The sequence below is a fragment of the Alligator sinensis genome, unplaced genomic scaffold, assembly GCF_000455745.1.
Source record: "Alligator sinensis unplaced genomic scaffold, ASM45574v1 scaffold628_2, whole genome shotgun sequence".
Classification (NCBI taxonomy): Eukaryota; Metazoa; Chordata; order Crocodylia; family Alligatoridae; genus Alligator; species Alligator sinensis.
The window spans coordinates 1,125,460-1,149,853 of NW_005841833.1; the positions used below are offsets into that span (position 1 = coordinate 1,125,460).

At 54.5% G+C, this 24,394-nt stretch overlaps 1 protein-coding gene across 27 annotated transcripts in view; it reads left to right on the plus strand.

The window, feature by feature from the left end:
* Positions 1 to 24,394, plus strand: part of NCOR2 (nuclear receptor corepressor 2) — a 276,099-nt gene that overhangs the window by 204,762 nt on the left and 46,943 nt on the right. For all 27 annotated transcript variants that reach the window (XM_025197842.1, XM_025197845.1, XM_025197875.1 and 24 more), the window contains 4 exons: positions 5,360 to 5,507; positions 9,604 to 10,156; positions 18,153 to 18,273; positions 19,525 to 19,768. In XM_025197842.1, coding sequence (XP_025053627.1) covers positions 5,360 to 5,507; positions 9,604 to 10,156; positions 18,153 to 18,273; positions 19,525 to 19,768 — 1,066 coding nt within the window. The remainder of the gene's footprint in view (positions 1 to 5,359; positions 5,508 to 9,603; positions 10,157 to 18,152; positions 18,274 to 19,524; positions 19,769 to 24,394) is intronic.

The following is a 24,394-nucleotide window of genomic DNA, read 5'->3' on the forward strand; positions in this document are numbered from 1 at the left end:
AGGCGAGGTTGCATCACTGATGTGCCCTAGATTTTGTTTCAGACGTAGATCTCAGCCCAGGCTCACTGGGGTCCCTCGGCTAAGCCCACAGCTGAACCTCCACACAGCACTGATGAACCCCTGTGCCCATTGCTCAGTTCAGCCAGCGCCGGTGCGTGGTTTTGAATTGCAGCTGTATGAAATGCACAGTTCTGGAGGGTTTCACTCACTGGCTTCAGGTGCACTTCAGTTTGAGTGAGAGGGACCTGCTCAAGTGGAGAGCTTAAAAGTCGACCCCAGGGACCAAAACTATAGCAAAGTCTTGCGTGGAGCTTTGTGTCTGGTTCTGCAGTTTAGGCTGCTTCTGTGCATGCCATTGGGGGCTTTGGCCTGTGCCTTGGGTCGTTTCCAGGTCCGGCGCTTGGATGGGCAAGCACGCATGCTCGGTTTACTGCCGCACACCCGACTTGCAGAGGCACAGGGAGCTTCAGGAAGAGAGAGTGGGCTGGGTGGTGCTGTCCCCAGGGCATCGCGCCACTGCTGGGAGAGCTGTTTGGCCCAGCGGCAACGCTGTCCTGCTTCTCTGCAGTTCAGATGGCTCATGTGCTCCGACATTTGGGCTTGCCCTTGTGTCAATGAAAGGAGAATTGTAGAGTGAGAGATGTCACGTAGAGGGTGTTCAGGGCACGCTGGCAGCCTCTGTCAGAGCGTAGACCATCTCGCACTTCTAGAGGACGGAGCATCGTGGCACTTTGCAGGGCCCCAGACGTCTTGCTCGCGGTGGCCTGTGACAGAAGGGGCTGCCTCATTGCAGGAGTGGGTTGATACTGCAGCAGATAATCAGGGCCCACTTTTTTCATCCCCGGTCCCTGGACATTGCTGCGTGGAGCTGCATGTTCATACCTCCATGAGTCGGACCTACTGGTACGAGGAATCGGGAGGAGCCGGTGCTCTCTGGCCAGGGTTAAGCCTCTCTCTGCCACCGCTTCTGTGTTCTTTGGGTCAGTTTTCGTGCGATTTGCCTGGCACCCTTCTGGCTTCATCTTTAGGTAGTCTGGACCTTCTGCAAGCTGACTTCTCCTTTCGTTAACCACAGCACTTGAGGGGAACAGGGCGTTTTGTCACCACGTGTTCTCTGTGGTCCTCTTCAGCCATCTGCAGTTAGACTCCCTCCCCTAGCAGGAGACTGCTCCCAGTGCCGTGGTTGTTTCGGGGTGTCAATTGCTATGGTCGGGGCCCCGGGCTGCAGCTCCCCAGTATACCTCCATGCTGGAGGCGGTCGTGGTTCTGCCTTGCTGCCGAGGGCCTCTGGGAAGCCTTTCCCTTGGCTCGTGTGGGACTTCTTCCCAAGCCAACTGAAGTCACTGCTGAGATTCCCGTAGGGCTTAGTAGGATCAGGCTGTTGGTCTCGGTGCTGGTCCTGGCACGAGTCCTGGGGTTTTGCATTGTGCTAAGGTTGGTGTTAGTCCCAGTTCTGACCCCAGTCCTGGAATATATATCATCACGTCATATGAAACCGGGAGCGCCTGCATCACGCTGTTAGGAAAGGCTGAGACAGCTGCCGAGGGTAGGTAAATATAATGACTGCTCTGTATCAGTAGCAGGCTTTTTTTAAAGCTGTTTTGGCTGTTCTTTCCGTATCAGGTGGTGATCCCATGAAGAGGCCAAATTTGTCTGGACTACTGCTTTCCCTTTGGGGCAGGTAGCCAGAAAGATGTCACCCAGTGGGAGATATATTTCCTCCTCAGAAATACACTGTGCGGCCAGGGTTATTGAGCTGGGAAGAAGGGGTCAGGCTTTCGTAGCGCCAGGTGGTTTGGAAGTAGGGGAGAGGAGGTGAAGGAGAACTCCTAAGCCTTGCCAGACTTGGAGACAACCTAATGGAGCTAGCTGGAAACCTGCCCGTGCAACCCCAGACGTCTGGGCTGGCTTTTCTAACCAGTGGAACGACACACTCAGCGCTACAGAGCACAGTGGGTGGAGGGTCGGCTTTTAGCCCTATGCTTTTATATCCCTTTTTCCATGTAGCTGGAGGTGTAAGCCTGCAGCAAGGGGCTGCCCCATCGTAGGCAGCAACATCCTGCCAAAGCTATGCCTGCACGTCCCCGAGGAGGAATAATGCCCACCAGGATGACAGAACACTCTGTGCGGTTAGCATTGAGGTGCGCGGCTTTTGGCAAGTACCAAACTAAGCGTGCAAGATGAGGGCTAGAAAACCATGTAATCGGCATTTATGTACCTGGGACCTTTGCCTTCCTGGGGTGTCCTTAGTTACTGGTACCAGGCCGGGCTGCGCTGCTGTACCGCCACTTGTATTCCACGGGGAACTCGATTTTCCCTTTTAAAACAAAACTTGGTGTAAGCTTCTCTCCTGCCCGCTTGGCTCTGCCGGGCAAACTGATAGCATGCGGTTACTATTTTCATGTGTTTGCGCTGTAGTAGCGGGTAGGATTCTCAGTCAGGGGTGAGGGCTGTATTGTGCTGTAGGTCAGAGGCATCTGGTCCTTACTGACCTAAGAGTCGCGTGTTAGTCACAGAGCGATCATAATGTATACACTTCTAGAGGAATCGTGGCAAACAAGATCCGGTTGAAAAGGAAAAAGCTGTGATACGTTAGCTAATATTTGCTCAGTCGTAAAGAGAAATAACTTGGTGGAAAGGTGTGCAGTGTTTGCTGAGTGTCTATATGTCGTTTACAATAAATGGCTTGGGGCACTTCCTTCTGCACAGAGCTGCAGATAATAGATTGAAAGAGCCGCTCGTGTCGTACGAGCCGCGGCCTGAGCATCGCTGCGCTAGGCGCTGTACGAGCAGGCGCCAAAAGCATAATCCCCGTCCCAGAATGCTTGCAAGCAAAGCCAAAGGTGACAACAGGTGGCTCGAGTTTTCTGGAGTGACAGGAGAGCAGGGTCAGAGCGGGGACGTGCGTGGCTTGGTATGACTGTCCCGGCTCCGGGGCCCTGGATCAGAGCATTTGTTAGTGCTGTTGAGCGGCGGCCCTGTGTCTTAGATCTGCCCTCCTGGATTTCCAGTTGCTCCCATTACATATCGCACGCTCATTATGCGCTATCCTCTCCCACACAGTCCCCGAGCCCTGACCAGCTGCCCAACTTTGCGAGCAACCTCCACGTCGGTACGTGCCGAGCGCTGCCGCTTGCTGTTCAGCGGTAATAAAAGCCAAGTAAGGCGTTGAGGCAGAGGCTGGTTCCCAGCTAATTCCCCAGTGTCAGAGCCTGTTTGTCGGCTCGACTGAGTCACAGACGCATGAGTAAGAGGCAGAGAAGGCTTTGCCATAGTAACCCGGGGAGCTTTGTCACTGCAGTTGCACTATCGGGAGCTCGAACGGTGAGCTGCTTCCCCAGACAAAAACCGTGCAGCTGTTGAATAGTGGCCTTGATGAAACACCGCTGCGTGTGCTGTAATAGAGATCACCCGAGGAGTGCAGCCAGGGGCAGAGGGCCCTTGGGCACCAACCGCAGCGCCTCTGTGCTCCGACAGCAGCATCCCCAGTGCCTTTTCCCTTTCCGGGCTAGTAGGATAAAAATAGATTGAAAGCCAGCGGTGTTCCCAAGCAAGAGCAGCTGGGTGGTTTGGGTCTCTCCCTGTATCTGGAGAAGTTTGCATGGGGGTGGGGAGGGAGGAAGAGGAGCATTACACTTCCCAACATGGAGATCCCGAGGCAGAGCTGGCACTTCCGCCGAAGTTTTATCTGCTCATCCCTCGAGACAAACACGCCGTGTGGGATGTGGGGGTTTCATAGTTGTTAAGAGCCAGAAGGGACCTTACAGATCCAGCCCCACCCTGCACTTGGGGCAGGAAAGACTGCTGATACCAGATGACCCCAGCAAGGTGGGCGTCAAGGCGGTTTTTGAAAATTGCCAGGGTGGATGACTGTTTGCAGAAGGCGCTGGGCCTGCTCCTACCAGCCGTTCTTTAACAGTGATCCTGGGAGACGGGAGCAGAGGGTCTTAGTTTGAGCCAAATAGTATGACGAGGAGCAGCGTGCGTGTGTCAGTGTGACCGTCACGTTTGTGTAAGAAGGTGAAATAAAGAGGCAAAAAGGGCATGGGCAGAGCAGCCCAGGACTTTGTTTGCCCCCGTGCTGCTTGTTGGCTATGTGACAGCCACCTAAGTGGTGCAAGCAGCTACTCTGGACACTTTCAAGAAACACTTGGATGCCGATCTTCCTGGGATCATTTGACCCCAGCTGACTTGCTGCCCGTTGGGCAGGGGACTGGACCCGATGATCTCGCGAGGTCCCTTCCAGCCCTAATGTCTATGAGATCTATCAGAGGTATCCACTGACTTGGGTGTCTTAAGAGAGCAGTGATATTTCCTGAGCACCCGCAGCCCCTGCAAACTTCACTGGGAGTTGGTGGGGGCTGAGCCGCTGTAAAAATCAGGCTGTTGGATGGTGTCTTGGACACTCCGGGGGCCAGATACCAGCTGTAACTTGCTGTGACCCCTTCTAATGCAATCCAGTAGATCACAAACTTAATTTTCTTTGTCAAGATGGCTTGTCTGAGCATGCAGTATTCTGAGGTCCAGCACCCCATTGTATTTCCAGCCCCGAAATGCTAATATTAGCAGGATCAAAATTCTGTCACCTGAAAACAGAGACCCTGAATAGGCCCTGAAAGGAAATCGTTTTATCTTATCACCCGACTTCGGGCAGCGCTCTCCTATTCTTAGAACGCAGCATCATGGAAGAATTGCCTGTTTGCCGGGAGCCTCATGGGCAGCGCTGCCGGTCCAGGCTGGTGTGCCACCCCGCTAGCGCACCCCGGTGAAGCTCTTTGGAGCGGTACCATGTGCATGCAATAAACTTGGATGGGGTTTGACTGCTGTTGGCAGTGACTTCTTGAGAAGCAAGCTGATCCTTGCCATAAGGACAGCAGAACCAGACTTGTGCATACGTGAGACGTCACCTCGCTCTCAAGGTTTTGTTGTAGAGCCAGCCAGGTTGGGGCTAAGGTTGGTGCCATTGTGTGAGTTGTCCTCCATTAGCAACGCAGGCTTCAGGGATTCCCAGGCTCCTTAGAGATCAAAACCAGGGGGAGAGCTGACATTGCTGCTGCTACCTCTGCCTGCTGCTTCTCACAGGCAGGTGTGAGGGCACGTTCCCTGCCCTGACGTGCTTTTAATCCAAACAGGAGCAACCAGAGGCAACGAGGGGAATAGGAGGCAGGAAAGGTCTGAGTGGACCAGGTCACCTCATAGCTTCCTTGGCAGTACAAGGTGGTTCCCTAAACCGTCGTCTCTCTCTATCGTCAGAACTTGCGTTGCGTTGAACCATGAGGCTGCCACCAGCTTTGTCCTCCAGACCCAGTGCCAGCAGGCACTTCTCGCCTTTGACCCTCGTGTGCTTTCTTCCCACCAGGAGAAAGAGCGCAACGCCAAGAGGAAGAAGAAAAAAGCCCCCGCCGCGCAAAATGAAGAGGCGGCCTTCGCTCCTGCAGCAGAGGACGAGGAGATGGAGGTATCGGGGATAAGCGGCAACGAAGAAGAGATGGCCGAGGAGGCAGAAGGTGAGGCATTGAGGGCCACCATTCCTGTGGCAGGGATCGGCTTGGATATTCCTGGGCTGCCCCTGGGTTCTTGGCTGTTTAGTGCTATGTTTGGCCCATTTTTTTTCCACCACAAGCATCTCCTCATGGGCAGGGGACCATGCTGGGCAGGTCGAGTGGTGCTGGTCCCAGGGACCATGAGAGGGTGACACTTCTGTGCAGCACCAGGTGCGCTGACCCGAGCTCCTCAGGCTTTCACCATCTCAGGGTTTACAGTCCGGCTCTGAATTTTGTCTGGTGTAGCGTTGATTTAAGGGTAGTAGGGAGGTGAGAGCTCCATACTGGTATCCGGTATGGTCCAGCTGGCATCCAGGGCACCACTTGGGCTCCAGAGGGGTTGTGGCCTGGACTGTTTTGATAGGGGTCAGGCTGCCGATGGTGGGAACCGCACTTCTGTCTCTGGAAGGGGAAGAGCACAGGCAGTGCAAGCTTCCCCTGCTGCCTTGTCCTGGAGATCTCTTGCCAAAAGGGGAGGTGTGTTTTCAGAGCCCACTTGCAGTGCAGTCTCAGTGCCCACGGGGACACCCTCGATGCCATCACTACCGCTCCACACAGTCCGTACCGTTCCCGGTACCAGCACCCTTGCAGGACAATTCCCCATCTCTTCCACACACCATGGGAACCCTCCACCTCCCCCTTTAGGCCCCTCTAGTCTAGTCCAGGGCATCACCTCGTGCTTTCTAAGATTTATCCCCCCACAACAAAGAGCCTGCCCTCCTGACCAACCCCCTGCTCCCAGGGCACACCGCTTATCCCAAGGCCTGGCACACTTCTGCTGTCTTGTAAACCAGTTTTTGTTTCGTCATTTTATATGCAGGACTGTTCCCAAGGCATCTTGGCAAAGCCCAGGGACACGTCAGGGTTAGATAGCTGGCACTGCGCGGAGGCAGCGGGGGGAGGCGTCGCAGTGCAGGACTGCAGATGGAGCCGCTCCCTCCTGCCCGCTGCCTGGGAAGGTAGCTGAGAAGCACCCTAAAAAGCAAGGCCCTGATTCACCGAGCTGCATTTCAGCACCTTGCTTGAGCACGGCACAAAAATGACACCGAAGCCAAGCATTTTGCTGAATCAGGCCCGCCGTGCCTGAAGCCACAGGGTTGCCAATGGAGCAGTGAACCACCCCCTTCATTTTCTCATTGCTTTAATGACTCTCCTGATTCAGACAACACGCGCCCTGGGGTCTGTCCACTGGTAGGTGATTCTCCACGGCAGCAACAAAATCTGTAGCCACGGGGCAGCCCACCTCTGCTTTTTTTTTATTATTATTATTTTTTTATTTTTTTTATAGAATATCTTTGCTTAGGCAGCTCTTACTCTCCCACTCACACAAAAGAAGGGAAACAAAACGTAAGGGGCAATTTTAGCTATTTATCGCTCTGAAGCTGCAACCGCGAGTTTGGGGAAATGTATATAATTTACAACAATAGCCCCGTTTGACTTTTTGTCGAAGTAATTTAATAACTTAACCAGCAGCGTGAGCACCCTGCTGAGTCCTGGCCTTGGAGTCCGGGCTAATGGGACTTGAAATTGCAAATCTTTTCAAGTCATTGTTGGAAGTGACTCATTACGAGGCAGATTCCAGGTAAATCTTCTGTGCTAGGTGATATGTGACTCACAGACACAATGTAAGATGTAGTTATCAGTCTTTGTGAGAGCAGTTCAGAGGAAACAATGTATTTTAAGATTTAAAGACAGCTCTCTTGACACACTTAGAAGCTTTGTGTTATTAGAGCTTCAGCTCTCATCTCTTATTCATCCTGTTGGGCGGAGAGAACTCGGTTTCCGAAGTAGGCTATCAAGCTGAATAAACTTACGAGCAGAGGTGGATGAAATGTCACAGGAGCAGAAATGTCAGAGTGGCGTTATGCCTGAGCAGTTTGCCGCGGTCTCCTGCGACATTTGGGGATGCGGTTGGCGTAGCACCAGCCAAGGCTGGGGTGCAGCAGGTGAAGGGGGAGGGGAAGGGCTTTGGATGGTTTCCTCGCGTGATTAATTGCCTGCGTCCAAACTCCCTGGTGCGCGAGCACGAAAAGTACGTGCAGATCACCTCGCGCTTCAGCGAGCGGGGCTCTCATACCAAAGGCAGGCTGCATAATGACACCGCTCACGCCACCATCCAGGACACAACTCCTGGGTAGTTCGGCTGCACTCGCTCAGCCCCGGTCCTCTGCAGGTTCACAAGCGTGGGGGCAAATGCATGCAAACCAAAGACTCAGTTGAACCGGAGGCAAGCTATCCGTCTCATCAGAGCTGCAGACTGTTTCACATTAATAATGGAAGTGGATGCACTCGGGGCGAGGTTCTGGCCAGATACACTGTGGATTTCCATCCTGCCTAACGGCTGCGAAGTCCGTGCCTGTCATCCTTGAGTGACTGCCTTTCATTGATTTATTGCAAGTAAATAAATGTTGGGGCAGCCTGAAATTCCTGTTGGGTTTGGGGCGTTCTTTGGCCGAGGAAGTGGAATACGTGAGCTCTGGATACTTCAGATCTACAGGTCTGCCCATTATTGATATGACCTGAAAGCTCGAGGTGGTGCATACTAGACCTGGGTGTCAAGAGGCACTGTTCACCTCCGCTCCAATATACCCAGAGAAAGAGGGTGACCCTTAACCTGGAGCATCTTGAGCCTCACTCTCTGCAGTGTTTTGAGCGAGTTGTGAGGGTCCTCAGCTCTTGCTGGTGTTGCTTCAGTAGCCCCAGGGAGGAGTGGAGGCCACCCCACTGAGGTCTGCAGCTTGCTTTCAGTATTCCCACTTCACACCCAAAGAAATAACCTGCTTCCTGCACACGTGCCTTTCCGAAACACCTCCTTGCCCACTCTGTTGCCCTCTTGGCACCTAGAGCCATACAGTTTCAGCCTGGGACGAAGCTGTTTTCAGTGGAAAATCTGGGGCTCCTCAGGTCCTGTCCTGACATGGTGGGAAATTTCTTTTCTGGCTGGCTCGTAGGAAGCAAAACAGAACAGTTTGAAAGGCCAGGGCTGCTGCTGTGGAGCCCTTCCTAGCTGGGGCACGGTGGAGGCTGTCAGCACCCACAACGACAGCACAGGGCTGCAAGCAGGGAGGTTGGACTCTTGCACCGGGTCTTGGAGAGTTGAAGTGGCTGAGATTTCCTGAAAAAGGCTGGATGGGGTCGGATAACAATGTGGGGGGGGGGGAAGGTCAGGCAAGAGTTTTTAATTATTCTGCTGGATCTCATGGCAAACAGATTGTTCCCACCTGGTTGTTTGGAAACCCAGGGTCCGAGTTCCTGGAATCGTGATTCAGTCCCCTGGTTTTAAGCCAAGCATCCATGTTTGATGTGTGGCATCCCGCCTACAGTATGAACTGTGCCCCAGCAGAGAAGAGAGCAGAACTGCTCCCTGTTCTGGATTAGGCCCGGGCTGCGCAGGAACCCCCGCTAGTGCTTTGCTCAGTCCAAAAAACTTCTTGAGGTCTACAGGACATCCTCCAACCTCCAGGCAGGTGGAAATTGTAGATAGGGGACAATTCCCTCTCCCAGCCAGGAGAAGAAGGTAGTCTGTGTCAGATACAGTGGAAACGGGGGAATATTGAGAGGTTCTTCATTTTCTCCATAAGTATACGGGCTCAAGTGGGGGGAAAGGCCCATGCACAACACAGCCGTGCTAGGATAGGAGGGATGTCTGAAGAGCAGAAGTTTGTTCTGACTGAAATTTAAGACGGGTGTGCTTAGAGGAGATGGCCTGGAGTTGCTGGTTCTTAGTTGAACACATCACTTCAGCCTTTGGGAGTTGGGAGATTCAGCAGTTTTGCCTTGTTTCCTTCACCATATGGTCCTGTCTTTCTGGGCACCAGAGTTCCCATACCAAGCCTGCGGCAAAAAGCCTGGCTGGGGCAGTGGGACGGGGGAAGTGACCCGTGATGTGCTTTGAGCAAGTGCCCCGACTCCTCTGTAATTGGGAAGAGAGTCTGGCCTCGTCGAGGCGGCTGGAAACGTTTGCCGTCTCGTGGAAGTAGATTCCTTCATTTTTCCGCCGTCATCTACTGTAATAACAAGGACTGTAGATGCTGAGAGTCTCACTTTGGTTTCCTTTCAGCTGCAGTAAACAACAGCTCGGATACCGAGAGCATTCCCTCGCCAAGGCCCGAAGCCAAGGAGAGTGGTGAGAACGGGCCAAAGCCGGCACCCGGGCCCGGGAGCGACTCCAGCACGGAACCAGCCGTCAAGATGGAGGAGGCTCCTGCCACCACCGCTGCCACTGCAGATGCTGTTCCTGCGGCTGCCAGCACCCCTCAGCCCCTGGAAACAGTCGCTGAGCAGGCCAGTAATGAGGAGAAGCCACAGGAGGAACTGGTGGTGGACGTGGTGAAAACAGAGGAGCCGGAGGAGAAGCCAAGTGAGGAGCCCTGCAAGAGCGAGATCAAAAAGGAGGAGAGCGAGGACTGTCAGGAGAAAGACAAGGGGGACGACAAGAAACCAGAGGGTGGCAGCAGCAATGGGGGCACGGCAGGAGCAGAGGGGACCCCCAAGGCCGAGAAGAAGGAGAGCCACAAAACGGGCAAAGCCTCCGGGATCAATCCGGACAGCGACTCGAGTGCCACCTGCAGCGCAGACGAGATGGACGAGCAGGATACCGTGGACAAGAACAGGTGAGAGAGGATGCTGGGGCGGTGGGAGTGACAGCATGGCTTGACAGAGGCAATGGGTCACCGCACAGAGCCCCGGAGGTTGCATGGTCTGCTCGTCTCGTAGCGGGGAGGCCAGGCCTGAGGTTCAGGGTGGGTATTGGCAGCCTTGCCCAGGGAAGAGAGGCTCTTCTTTGTACCCTTGTGCGCCAGGATCAGAAACGCATGATCGCTGAGACCTGTCTTAGGAAGCATCTGTTATTGGCCCTGCTGGAGGCAGGAGATGAGGCCGGTTCACTTGGGGCTGATCAGCTTCCACGTAGCCACTGTCTGCTCTTGGTTTTTAAGATAAGTGGTCTGATTCTGCCCTCTCACTCAGGCAGAGGAGGTCCTGCCCTGCTGGGACTCATGAGACCTTTCCTGGAGCATGCTATGGCTTGGGATGAGTGAGGGGGAAGGAAACTATGCTGTAAAGTCCAGAGCAGGCGTTAGGGACTCCTGGGTTCTGTTCCCAGCCTGGCCAACCCTGAGCACACTTCTCCGTGTTTCTTTTTCCCCGTCTGCGATGTGATAAAAACATCATTGCCTCCCTTACAGTGATACCAACCATCTTCATGAACTAATGGTTTGGAAGCAGGTCGGGACCCTGCTGCGAAACGTGCTCTAGAAGCAGAATGTATTATTATAAAAATAAATGATAAAAATGGAGATGAAATTTTAAGCATAGGTAAATGGTAGAGCTGCATATCAGTGGGTGAATTCACTGACCCAGTCAGTCTCTTCCATCTCTACTATTACAGCTGTTCTTATGGAACCGGCTCTTGTGTAATGTAGGTGAACGCCTTGTCTCTTTGACTCCTGTGTTGGCAATGGCCTACCAAGGGGTGGTGGCGTGGAGGAGACCTTGCCTGCTCCTGACAGACCCAAGATCGATGGGCACGGTTTGGGTGAATGCCATGGTCCTTGATTGGGAAATGGCACCGTGCTTTATTGATCTGATGAGGACAGCTGTCTTGGAGAGGTCTGATTTATGGGTCATTGCATAGACTCGATTTCAGCAAGTGCCAGCTGGATCCATGTTGGTGAGCACACTCTCATTAAATGGCAACCAACCACTTGCAGGAACGAGGTTGGTTCAGGGTCTTAGTTAGTGCAGGCTGGGGCGTGAGCTATACCTCATCTGGGAAAGTCACCCGAGAGGTGATTCAAACATACAGACGTTAAGTATCCAGGGGGTAACTCCATGCCAGCTCCTAGGGGAGTAGAACAAGTCACCGGACACCACAAAGTGCAGCTTGCAGCCACGCATGGTTTTGGATACATCTCTTGGATTTCCGTCACGAGGTTGGGAGCACAAAGGCATGTCTCCCTGCCACGGCATCCTGGTCCTCCGGGGAGCAAACCCTGCAGGGGAGTTAGAATTAGCATCGGGGTCCTGGGGAACGAGCGGGCTAGACCGTGTCCCCTTCTGCCCTCCCCACCAGCTAGCAGATCCTGTCCTCCCCATGCAGTGATTTCATGAGCACCGGCTCTGCCTCCCCTAGCAGCGGTCGGGGCTGTGAGGTGAGTGGGAAGCATCCCTCCACCCTTGTTTGGGGAGCTGGGTGCGGCTTTGGGACTGGGAGAGCCTTCGCTCCCCACCCAGGCACTGAGCCAGTTTGAGGGAGGAAAGGCAGGTGTCCCAGTTCCCTGCCTCAAACTGGTTTGTGGGGGAGTGGAAAGCAGTTTGGCAGCCGGAGCTGGCTGAGAGGGAAGCACGCACTTCAGGGCCAGGAAGCTGGCCCAGAGAGCTCATCACAGCCAGCACAAAAACTGGGAAGGCGCTGGGTTACGCCCAACGACCCTGCCCTCGTAAACCCATCCCCGGAGCGCTCCCGCGAGAGCCGGGCAGGCACTTCAGACTTCAACGCAGCGAGGTCATTAGCGAGCATTTGCGAGCACAATTAGCATAATAGCATCCTTAATTCTGTTTGCGCTTCCTGTGGGAATAACTCAAGTCTACCAGGAGCCTCCTAATACGTGGGGCTGGGAGCAAGTCCTGGCAAGACCTTGGCTGCTGCGCTCAGCTGCGCCAAGGCCGGCCCCGCTCTCAGGAGGCGAAGGCTTGTTTCAGTGTATGATCCCTCCTCCAGGCAGCGAAAGGAGGCCAGCCCTTGGGCTCTTCCCAGACCGAATAAACCCCCCTGCAAGAAAGGGTGAAGGCAGCGGGAATGCTGCCTCCAGTTAAACGTTAACCAGGCTTCGAGCAGCAGCAGCAAAAGGGCTTCACCCTTCTGCAAGCAGCTTCAAGTCAGGCTCCCCGCAGAGTCAGCACATATCTGCCTTGTCAAACAAATACCAGCGCTCAGGGACGTTAAACATTAAACAGGCTTCCCCCTGCACCTGGTGCCTCTCCTCACCACCGCACCATGCTGGTGGGGGGGATGGGACTGCTGCAGGGTGTTTGGGCTCCGCTCCGCAGGAGAGGTTTCCTGTAGTTGCCAACCAGCCAGCTGGGGCAGGCTGGCAGCATGGCTGGGGCAGCGTGGGGCTGAGGATGCTTCTCGGGCACCTCCCAGCCGCCTGGCTAGCTGATTTAAAGCCACCTCCTGCATGTCTGCCCAAGCTGTGGTCCCAGCAGTGACTGCATGGTAGACAAACCCTAAAAACAGCCTGGGCCCCTTCCAAGAAGACTTTAAAGCAGACAACGGCACCCCTATCCCAGGACAAGAGTGCCCACGTGCTGGTTATCGCGCTATAACCGCAGCACTTCAGGTTGACACCTTCACTTATCCCCGCTTTAAGGTGTTGGTCTAAGGACATAGGCAGACAAGGCTCGTTGGGTAGATGTGGTATCTTTTATTAGACCAACTAGGTAGTTGGAAAATTGTTCTTTGCACACTTTGGGGCACAAACGCCCTTCTTCAGGCATAAGGAAAGACTTTCCCTGTGCCCAAAGAAGGACGTTTGTGCCCAAAAGCTTGCAAAGAACAACTTTTCGAACTTTAGCTGGTCTAATAAAAGATATCACCTTTACCCAGAGAGCCTTATCCTAGCTTAACATACCTGTGTCGATCTGCCGTCACGCCACGACTGCAGACTGATGAAGCACCTGTTTATCTTATCTAGGTGCAAGGTGCCCGTGTGTGTGAACACCTTGGGCCGGGTCCCAGGCTTGGACGTGGGGAGCTGTTTTCTCTCTCCCTTGCTCTCTGCCCCACTTGCAAGTGCCTTGAGTCCCTGGAAATGGGCTGTTTCGCCTCAGGTGGCGGGGGAGGAAGGTTTGCAGGCCAGGCTGGGAAGTGATGCTCAGGGACAGCTGCGCTGGCTTCCCTCCATCTTCTGGCAGGTTGTGCTGGGGAGTGCCAGGCCAGGGCTCCCATAATCACAGCTTTAACTCTTCAGCGTTAAAAATAAAGATAATTACCTTCATGGACGGGAGGTGGGGGAGGAGGCCGCGAGCAATGCCAGGGCTAAAGTTCATGCAGCGGTCACCCCGCATGTAAATGGCTGTGTGAGGCTGCATGGGTTTCGCTAGCACAATGTTGCAGCCAAAGTGAAGCGAATCAGCAGCGCGGCACGCTTCCTGCGCTCATGCCGATCCCGCGCTACAGGGCACTTTCTTCCGCTCCACCACAGCTCTACAGGGAGCCCTATCACCAGTCCCGTAACTGCAGGGCTGTGCATCACTAGCTAAGGCTCAACTTGGATGAAGTGGATCTTACTTGCCACAACACATGGATGAGCAGAAGGCAGGGTAGAGTTGCGCCTTAGAGACTAACCAATTCCTTGAATTCAGACTGACGGGACTAAACACCTCTCTCTGAACGTGGGAGCGCACATGGGTGAGCAATCTGGGTTGTTCCCAGGTGAGCCCATCCCATGCGCCCGGGGCCATCCCACGTCACGTGTGCGTAGTTCAGGGCCACCCTCTAATCTCGTTTCACTTGTCGGGCAGCAGATCCCGGTGGTCTCTCTCTCCTTTGGGGCTTGGCTGCCAACATTGAGCTTGGGAAACCCAGAGTCAAAAATGTATGGGTTAGCATTGTGGAGGCATAGTGCTGCGTCCGCACACATGCAGGTCGGAGGCAAACATCTGTTTGTGTGCAAGGGGCGCCGGGTGGCCCCGGCAAAGTGATTCAAAGTGATCCCTGCTGCTTCCCCAGCCAGCAGAGCTGCACACGGGAGGATTAATATCAGGTGGTCGGTCGCAGCTTCTGCCGTTCACGTCCATTGTAACAATACTCATTATAATTGGCTTCTTAAATGGGAGCCTCTCCAAGTGCGTCACAAACCCCAGGGGATTCAGCTGCACAGCGCCTCGGCAAGGCTGTGCCTAAAGTTCGGCTCTAAAAGTTGTCAGGGCTGCAGGGCCAACCCCTCAGCTGGCGTAAACTGGCTCGAACCGGCGTAACTCGCTGCTTCACACCAGATGAGGGGCTGGCCCGGGGCCTGCTTGTTGATGGGAGCCAGAGGGTGCTTTGCGTTTCAGAAAATAGCCGCGTAGCACTGTATCCAGGGAGGTCTCTCGCACAGGGAAGTGATCCCGAACGCTGGCAAAGCTGCCAGGATCGGGGCCCGTCTTGCGTGGAGCCACTCCCGGCGCAGCTGGAGACTGCGGCTGGGCCACGTCCCAAGCCCTTAGTCACACAGACGCGGGGAGACCCCCCTCCCGGGGCGCGCCCCCGCCTCCGGCGCTGCACCGATTGGTTACGGGGCCGCGCTCGGGCCTAGGGCTTTGACTCATTACCTGCTTGGCGAGGTCCGTGTGTAACAGGAATTGGCAGCACCGCTCGCTGGAAGCCCGGTGCGCGCGCTGTGGCCCCGGAGAGCCGAGTGGGCGTGATGCTGGCAGCTCTGCCGCGTCTGCAAGCCAGGTCCACACAGAAAGAAAGAGAACCTGTTTTTTTTCTTCTTTGCTGGGAGACATGTGCAGAGCGTTTTTGGTTTTGGTTCGAGTCGAACCAGAGGGCAGCGCTTTCGGAAGGGACCCGCTGTTTGCATCCTCCCCCTCCCCAGGCCCGGTTTCTCAGGACGTGAGCTGGGCCCCTCCTGAAAACCACATGCCTTTAAGGTCTCTCCATTGCACAGCCCAGAAGTGGAGGCGCCCGGGTCACTAGTCCCTTGCACAGCTAGGCCTCGGTTTACAAGCTGGCCCCTGGCGCTGGATCCCCTTGTCCCGTGGCTCCGTGCGTCAGCAGGTTCGCACGGCCGTCGCAGCTCGCGTCCCTCTTGGGTGCTGCATCCCTTTGAATTTCCACAACAGTGGAGCATCTAGCTTTTTATAAACCACAGCTGGCAGATGCTGCGCATTTATACACAGAATGGCTCTGATTAGCTCCCCCTCTTCTGGTTTCCTCCCGGGCATTTATTCAGAGCACTCCTGAGTCAGACCACTGGGGTGAATCCAGCGCGGCGCAGGGAGGGGACGGCAGCTTGCCTCTCCCTCCTCCTACCCAGCGTATCCTGGAGGAGGAGGACAGGGCAGGGAGAGCGCAGCGATGCAGGAGAGGGTTGGGGCAGGGGAAGGGGGATGGGATCCCAACGCAAGAGATGGATTTATTCCCCTCACATGGCCTGGCCACACTTGTTTATTCATCCAAGGGTGAACACAGGATGACCTTGAAATTTATAGGCTGAAAAGAGCAGCGAAATAACAGCTAAAATAAACAGAGCGAGCTGTAAACCCTAAAACTATGGGCCACCTCCAGCAGCTAGGAGGCGGGAGATGAGTGGAGCTGGGAGAGACACAGAGCAGCGGTCTGAGCCCAGGCCTGGGAGCCAGAAGCACCCGCGCTCCGGGTTTGGCTCTCGGGGTTTGGTCCGCCTGAAACACGGGGGCGATGCTGCTCGACCCCTCCAGGCAGGCTGGAGGGCACGTGGAAGTGACTGGCCCTGAGAAAGGGGGGCCGGCAAGTGCCTCTGCCACATCCCGCTCCCGTGGAAGTGAATGGAAGTCAGTCCTGTTGCTTGTGCCGCGTTGCGTATGTAAGAGGCGTGCTGCAGGGGAGCCCAGCCTGGTCCCTGGCGGCCTTCCTGCCCAACGTATAGACAGCGAGGGTGCCAGCAGTTGCAAATCCCTCACCAGTGTCCTGGACACTACTACAAACAGGTGGTGAAGCAGCTCCTCGAGGAGGGCAGTCCTGTGTGGGGCCATGGAGGCAGCGTGTTGGGCTGAACCCTGTGCATGCAGAGTGAGCAACGGGAAGGGGGCAGGACACTTTTGGGGCACAGGAAGCGAGGACCCAGGGCTTTGTCACAAGTGGAGCAGGGCTTGTGCCACTGCCCAGCGTCTGGCCAAGGGCACTCGGGGATGCTCCCGCGCCTTCAGCCACTCGGCACCTGGTGCCTCCCTGCTCCGCGTTTTGCATCACGGCAGCGCAGCTGCGGCGGGACCACGCAGAGCAGCTTTGCGGTGGGGGCCGCCATCTGCCAGACCCGCTCCGCCCGCCAGGTCGCTGTTCCCAGCCGGCCCATGTGGCAGCCCAGGTGCACCAACCTGGGGACAAGCCAGCAGCCTGAAGGTTAAGACATGGTGCCAGAGAGCCAGGATGGGTCCGCTGAGGCCTGCAGGGAGGGGGAGCTCGCTCAGACACATGGGATCAATCTGTAGTGGGACTCCGGCCAAGGCGCATGCTGAGACGTGCTAGCTCGCGGACACATGCTCGCATGGGGAGCTGCTTGTTATTTCCATTGCTTAGCTCCTTTATTCTCTATCGCTCTCGCTCTTTGTTAGGGAGAGCAGGCAGGAACCATCCCACTCGGCCCGCTGTGCAGTGTTTTACTCCCCTCCCCCTCCTCACCGTTTTGCATGTGATGCTTACCAGTCAGCTGCACCGTAGCCAAACCAGGATCGGGCTGATAGCCGCCGGGTCACCCACCTCTGGACCCAGCCCTGAATCCCATCCACAGCCACCTCCTTATCTTCTAAAACATTCTCAAACCTTCCCTGCCGTGCCAAAGCCCTTCATCTCTCTCACTGGGCTGCCTCAAATCCAGATGCAAATGTCTGCTTTCCCAGGCCATCAGGCCACATGCCCAGGACTGGCTCTGATTGCAAGCACGCTGGTGGCAGCCAGGTGGGCTGGCATTGGCATTGTACCAATGACCAGAACTAGGCAGCCAACTCAGTGTCTGATGGGGCTTACGCGCTGGCTCTGATTCTCCCCTGCACGTAGACTTCAGGTACTGCAGTGGCTTAGCTAGAGTTACCCCCGCTTTGCACCACAATGAGTGAGGGGGACTCGGGAGCCAGGTACTGCTCTTCTTCCTCCTGCACCGGGTCTCCTGGTCCCATCAGCAAGGCAAACAGGAGTTGGCCCGCTCTCCCTATGCTGTCTGTAATAGCTGCGTCCGATGGCAAGGGAGCTCTGCCTGTTGCAAGCTAGGCTGTGCTGTATAAACTGCACCGTACAATTAAATATTGGTATAATTTAGGTGTGTCCAAGCTAGGGCTTTCACAGGGTAGTAGCTAGCGAGGAGCAATATCCTGCATGGGTTCTTCTTCACAGGAGGATGGTCCACGATGTGTGCTTATGACCTCTCACAGACCAAAGCCGAGTGAGTGGTTCCCTAGGTACCGTTATCCCTTTGTGCAGCAAGGCCAACTGTGTCTCCTTGAAGCAGCATTGCAGACCTTTCTGAGCGCTGAACACTAAGCAGCCTTGTAATGCATGGGTGGCCCTATGATGTACCTTGTCAAGTGATGGCCCCCATCTTGGTCGTCACACCAGGGACCTCCAGCGGCAAAAAAACCCGACCTCTGCGGCTTTAGTTACAGAGCCCAGGCCCCTGGTGGACAGCAGGCTGGCAGAGAGGTCAGCAATATGCACTGACCAGGTCGTTACGCACGTGGGGATGGACCAACACGGAGCGTGGCAACAGGGTTCTTCTCCAGCGGGGAAGGTGACCTCCAGGCTTGACATCTAAGAAGGAAACAAGATCATAAACATGGAGGGCAGACCAGGCAGGCAGTGGAGTGTGATCGAACATGGAGTTTGTAAATAAAATGGCTCGGGATGACATCTGTGTTTGTGCATAGGCTGCTGTCTCCAAGGCCCAGCCTCCTCAACACTGCCAACGACGCGCGGCTGAACTCTTCGCCTCAGAAGCCGTTGGACCTGAAGCAGCTGAAGCAGAGAGCTGCTGCCATCCCCCCCATCGTAAGTACCCGCCACGCGCCTGCTCCCACGCTGCTCCAGCAAAGCTCCCGCTTCCCCTCCAAGCTTTATGGCCTCTTGCTTGGTTTTATTTCCTTTGCGGGGGGAACCCAGCAGAAGCTTGCCTTGTGCGTGCTTCCGTGGGCGTGCGAAGGGCATGGGTGAACCTACACGTAGGCGTGCAGCCGTTCCCATACATCTGTGTGCAGATCCACAAGAGGGGGGCATGGCAGTTTTTTGCCCGTACAGGCCCTATGCACATGGGTTTGGTGGCGTGCATCTGCGTGTGGCCACGGTCACACGTGGGCATCTCCCCTGGCCTGTGTTGAGTGTGCTCGTATATGAGCAGCTGCAGGGGTGGGCGCATTGGTGTGCTGTGTGTTTGCTTCGGTGGTAAGGCATGGAGGGTGATGCGGAGCCAGGAACGTGTCAAGTGCTCCCGTATGCAGTTCCTTCCTGATCTCCTGAAGGAAATTTTCCCTTGGAGATGTTCAAGTGCATCTTGAGCATTTTTCCAAGCCATCAGAAGGTCTGGACAGAGAGAGCTAGTCACGGCCTCCTCCAGCTTGAAAAAGCACACCTCTCTGCAGTGCTTTTTTTGTAGTTTAAAGGCTCTTAAGGGCCAAATTATGATCACGGGTACACCAGTGTAAGTCCAAATTAATGCATCAGCATCACACCCCAAAGCAGTCTCATTATTTCTTGGATCCAAGGCTGGGGGAGTGGGGTTTGCAGAATGGGGGGGAAAGGGGATGGGAAGCTGCAGGCGCTGATTTAACGTGTAATATTTTGCGGGTTCGAAACGGATGTTTCAGGGGAAAAGTTCACGTCATCCTTCCAAACATCTGTTCCGTGACTGCAGATCCCTCCATCCTACTGAAACCCCTCTGTTCCCGAAAGCTACAATTCCTTGGCCATAGATTACATTCCTCAGACAAGGCAAATCTGAGGTTCCCTCGTAGCGTTTCCAAAACAGATTGATAGCCTTGTGGCAAAAGATAAACACACTGCATCACCCTGTCTTGTTTGCTTCCTGTGCGAGGGAAAGCAGTGGGTTGCTGAGGGACCCTGGGAGCAGAGCATAAGGTATTCAGCTGAGTGGCTGCAGGGCTGAAGCAGAGCCTCCTCAGAAAGACGCTGAGGTCTTGGGTTTTTTTTGGAGCAAAGCCTCCTTGGAGATTCGGCTCGGAAAGTGAAGAGCAGATGGTACAACATGTCCCTTTTCTCCTCTCCCTGCCTCTGCTCCCCCTGCAGATTTCGGAGGGTTTCCCGGAAGGGGTGTTGCAGAGTGGAAGCCTGAAGTCTCAGGTGCCTCCCCACGCTTTGGCCCTGTACCAGCAGCAGATCACGAAAGCTCACGAGTCCTCCCGGGAGGAAGTGGCCCAGAGCAAGCCGCCCCAGCCACTGCCACCACAGCAGCAAGCTGAGAAGGAGCCACTGCAGCCCGGCAGTAGCCCCAGAGGGAAGAGCAGGAGTCCTGCTGTTGGTGACAAAGAAGGTGAGTGGGTATGTGCGAGTGGGAGGGAAGGAGACAGCTCCTTGCCCTCTGCAGTTTTCCACCTAGCAGACTCCTAATAGCATCTCGGAGCAGAACCAGGCAGGCAGAGCTAATTCACCTCGTTCTTTAGAAAGTACATCAGGTCGCATTGAACCTACAACAAATCCAGGAACAGCGGCAACCTCTGAGGGTGCAAAGCTTGCCTTCATTAACGTTCCCGCCATTCATTACAAGGCTGGAGGGGCTGGTGGTGTGCCAGGGCATCAGGTTCAGCTGTTCTTTGCTACCTGGCTTTTGCTTTTTATAAAGAATGCTTTTAATGCTCAGCAGGGACCATTATTTCATTTACAATCAATGCTAATGCTGCAGCTTGGAAGCCAAAGCTTCCTGTAAAGATGCTTGATGCCTTTGCCTTGGAATAGCTCCGCTGCAGCCTGGCTGCCTAATGAGCAGTTCTGAGCTCCCTGCCGGCGGAGCCGCGTCAGCGGCATTAGGCTGAGCGCTTGGGGATCGCGGTTGAGGAGAGTTGGGAACTCTTGATGGTGCTGTCCGGTAAATGCATTTTTATTTCCAATGTCGAAGTCAATTTCTGTTGAAAGTCTGCGCGCCGGCCCCCTGACTGGCTGGTGCTTTTAAAACACCTGCGTTTTTACAAGAGGAGTCTGGCTTAATTGGTCCTAGGGCTTTTATCAGAAAAGTTTGGATCTTGAATGCAGTTTAAATAGAGGCCACTCATCTCATGGACAGCAGGACCTGTGAGTCATGATGTGTGGCATGGCAGAGAGAGGCACCGCTGCCGTCACTGAAGTACCCGTGGGTCCCCTGAGGAGCAGAACTCACGGCTCGTGGTTTCAAGCTACAGGAGCTAAGGAGGAGCGTTCCTCTAGCTGCCCGGTGCCCGTAACTTCTTCCCCCCTCCAGCCACAGCAGGGAGTGCTCGTTACAATGGTAACTTCTTCCCACCTCCAGCCACAGCAGGGAGTGCTCGTTACAAACAGGTGAATGTCGAAGCCGCTCTGAGGCACCATCCACCTAGGACTGCACAGGTGCTGCTCTCATCTTCATCCGGAGGGACAGCAGCTGTCTCAGTACCACACAGAACCATGACACACACGGCAAGCAGTATTTGCGGGGAATGGTTTGCCACAGGCCCTCACAAAAAGAAGGAAAAGACCCATAATGATTAAGATTTGAGGTCAAAGCGGGAAGATACGGATCTGTCATGATTTGGCCAGCCAAGATTTTGACAAGCCATTGCGTTGTGTTGATCCAGCCTTGCAGGGTGGTAATGCAAGCACAGCCCGAAAAGACCACCTCTACAAGGCAGCAAACCTCAGCTTGGCGAATGCAAGCGCCATCTTTGATTTGGGGTCGGACAGACGTTTCTTGTTTGCAGCAATGAAATTTCACTTGCTCAAGCAAAAAAAAAAAAAAAAAAGGACAGGGAAAAATCCACTGAGGAAAGTGAATTTGTTGGAATTTGATCTTGGTTGTTGCTAAAAAGTTGTCTGGCAGGAGCAGCGACGCTTCTGCTGTTGCCAGCCAAGAGTGCTCAGGTCTGGCCTAATTATTAGACAAGGAGCAGCATCCCTTGCTGCAAAATGCCTTACTTGCTAGAAGAAATGATTGCTGGTGCTCAGCCAGTTGGCTTCCTTGATGATAAATAACTGCATACAGGGAGCAGCCCTGTAGAGTAATTTATTGTCCTGTTTCCAAGCTGAGTGCAAGGAATATAGTTTCACCTTGAAGGAACTGGATACTCTGACACGTCTTGTGGTTGGTGCCTTTTTGGGGTGTGATGTCCAGCCCCTCCTGGCCTGTGTTCTTCACTCTCGCTCCCTGGGATTCATGGCCTCAACAGGAGAGTTGAGCCCCAGCTTTTTCCAGGCCACGCGAGTTTTCTGCCGCTCTTGTACTTCACTGCATAGACAAATCAGTTCGATGTCGTCTGGCTTCCATTTGAACCATGTCGCAGAGTTTGTGCTCAAGGACCTCTCCTTCGTGCTTGGAACCCCAAATGCTTCTGCTTTGAAGGTCTGCCAGTGCACTTGAGATGCCCAGTTCACCGTTCTACCAGGTTTGCTGCTTTCCTGTAACCAGTGGAACCAAGAGCAGGCAGGAGAGACGAGCTGCTTGAAAAGAGAGAGGCTTACACACCATATGGAAGTGTGCTGAAAGCAGGTTTTTAAAGATCAGGTTGCATAATAACCCTGAACTCTGCAGCCTCTTGACTCGTTTGTTACCACGAAGACCTGGACTTGCAAAGCCGTACTCTTTGTAAAGCACTGGAGTGCTGTGCCAGCATGAATAGCACCGCTTGTCTAGTGCTGGGAACCTACGTAGCTCATTGCAAATAATTAGTTATTTTAATAGCATCTCACAGGGCTCCTTCAGGGGACATGCGTACTCTATCACAGGCAGGGAAGCTGAGACCGAGAGAGGAAGTCAGTTGTCCAAACCACAGAAAGAAGAATTGGTGTTGGAACTGCTTCTTGGCTTCCCAGTGGATGTTCATGCCCCTGGACCATGCTGTGTGATTAGGATCCCAGGTCTTTCTCACCTGTTCGTAGTAGATGAGTCCCTGGGGTAGCACCCATCTCCTTCAGAAACTTAAGGTAGGTCCCCATCCACCACTGTATCGGAAGCAAAGGTTGAAATCTTGGCCCCATTTGAAGCCAGTGGGAGTTTTGTCATTGGCTCCAGCCAGGCTAGGATTTCACATAGCACCTCACATTGGCATCTGTCCCACAGAGAAAGAGAAACCAGCGGGAGATATGTGAAGAAGCAAGGTGACTAGCCAGTCCTGGCAAACCTGTGAAAGGGGTTCAGGGGAGGGGAGGGGAGATCTCTTCCTTCCCTTGGGCCTCTACTTCAGAGTGACAGGGTGCCCATCATCTATGGATAGCCATGAAGTAACAGCCTTAAACTCAGGTGCGTGCAGTGCAGTGCAGCAAAACCAGTGCAACGATCCTTTCATAAGTGAGAGAGAGCCTGTGTCTGCCCTGAGCAAAAGGGCTGACATTGCAAAAGAAGATACTCTTGCTCTCCCTCCACCCCCAAAGTCATGAGACTCCCCCCATCCCCCACCCCAGATCAGTGAGGCCTTACTTGATAAGAGAGCGTGAACTCTTGCAACTGCTCCAGAGACCAACGCATCTCATGCTGCTCTGGACCTGCTTCAAAGCAAAGTTTCACATACGAGCATAGCATCCCAGCCAAGGTGTTGGCTGCCTTGCAAGCCTTTGGCTGGGGCAGTCTATCAGTTTGGAGGTCAGCCAGCATAGCTTTGCCTCCCTCTCCTGCTCTCCCTCGACACAGGGGGTGTTCCAGTTGTGCTGCTCCGGTGTGGGGCGGAGGGAAGGCACCATGTCCATTTGGATGCTGCTGCCTGACAGATGGATCCCTTTGCTCATTGCCGCGCAGCCGACGGGCGTATTTTTGGTTATCACTTGGCAGTTTTAAAGCCAGCAATATGTTTTCTATTGATTTAGTCACTCATTTCGCTCGGCCTTTCTGGGAGATTGGAAGCCAACCGCATTAATTTGGATGACGGATAATATAAACTCTGACTCCTTAGCTCCGATTTCAGGGGCTTGATAAACGGTAATAGGAGCTCCCTTCCCAGGATAAGTGCTATTTTATCAAAAGCTGGCTGAGTTATGGTTCCCCTTTAATGCAGGGGCAATAATAGACTGGCCACATTTCACCGACTCCAAAGCAGTCCGTAAGTGGGAACAGCTCCCCCGGGGGAAGGAGGAGGAGTCGCCTTTCTGAGATATGGTGTGCGCTTGGCTAATGGTATCTTGATGGCACCTCCGCCCAGAAGGGTGTAGATGGCACCTCCGCCCAGAAGGATCCAGTGGCACATCCCAGGCTGCAGGTATAGCACCACTGGCGTGCACCACTTCGGGCATGGGGCACGGCAGCTCTTCCAGGAAGCAGAGGCGAAGAACTCTCTCCTGGAAGAAGTGCTAGGCCCTCTTGGATGTCTGCAGTGTAGACTAGAGCAGGGACTTAGTTCACAGGGTTCAACCCAAAAGGTGTCTCTCGTGGTGAATGGCACGGGAGGCTCTGGTTCGTGTGCCAGGAGTGAACTGGTCCTTCCAAGGTTTGCAATGGAAACTGGGGAGTCCACAGCATACTGAGTATGGAGCTGGCCACATCCACTCTGGAATGTGGGCCTGGCTTGGATCAGTGCACAGACCTGCTGATAACAGACTCCCTGCATCACCCCGCGCAGGGCGTGAGAGCAATCTCCCAGCTCCAGAGCACACCAAGCACTAACAGTGACAGTGGAGGAAAGCCTCATTACACAGGACCTTTGGTAATCCCCATCCAAAGCTTTAATCCAGGCAGGGCTAGGGTCAGGATGCACGCTAATGGCGCTTCGCTCCGTTGTGCAGAACCTCGCCTAGCACGCTGGCTTGGTGCGTGGGATGAAGCTGCTGCAGGGTACCCGGAGATGTTGGCCAAGCACTTCCATTTGGGACCAAAGCGTTAGAGGTCTCAGGTGCCTCATCGTGGGGCTGGATTCTCCCATTATCACCCAGCCCGTCGGAGGTGTGTGAAGTTGCTTATCCAGGTCATGAGGCCCTTTGGGGAGCGTTGGCTTTTAGTTGCCTTCAC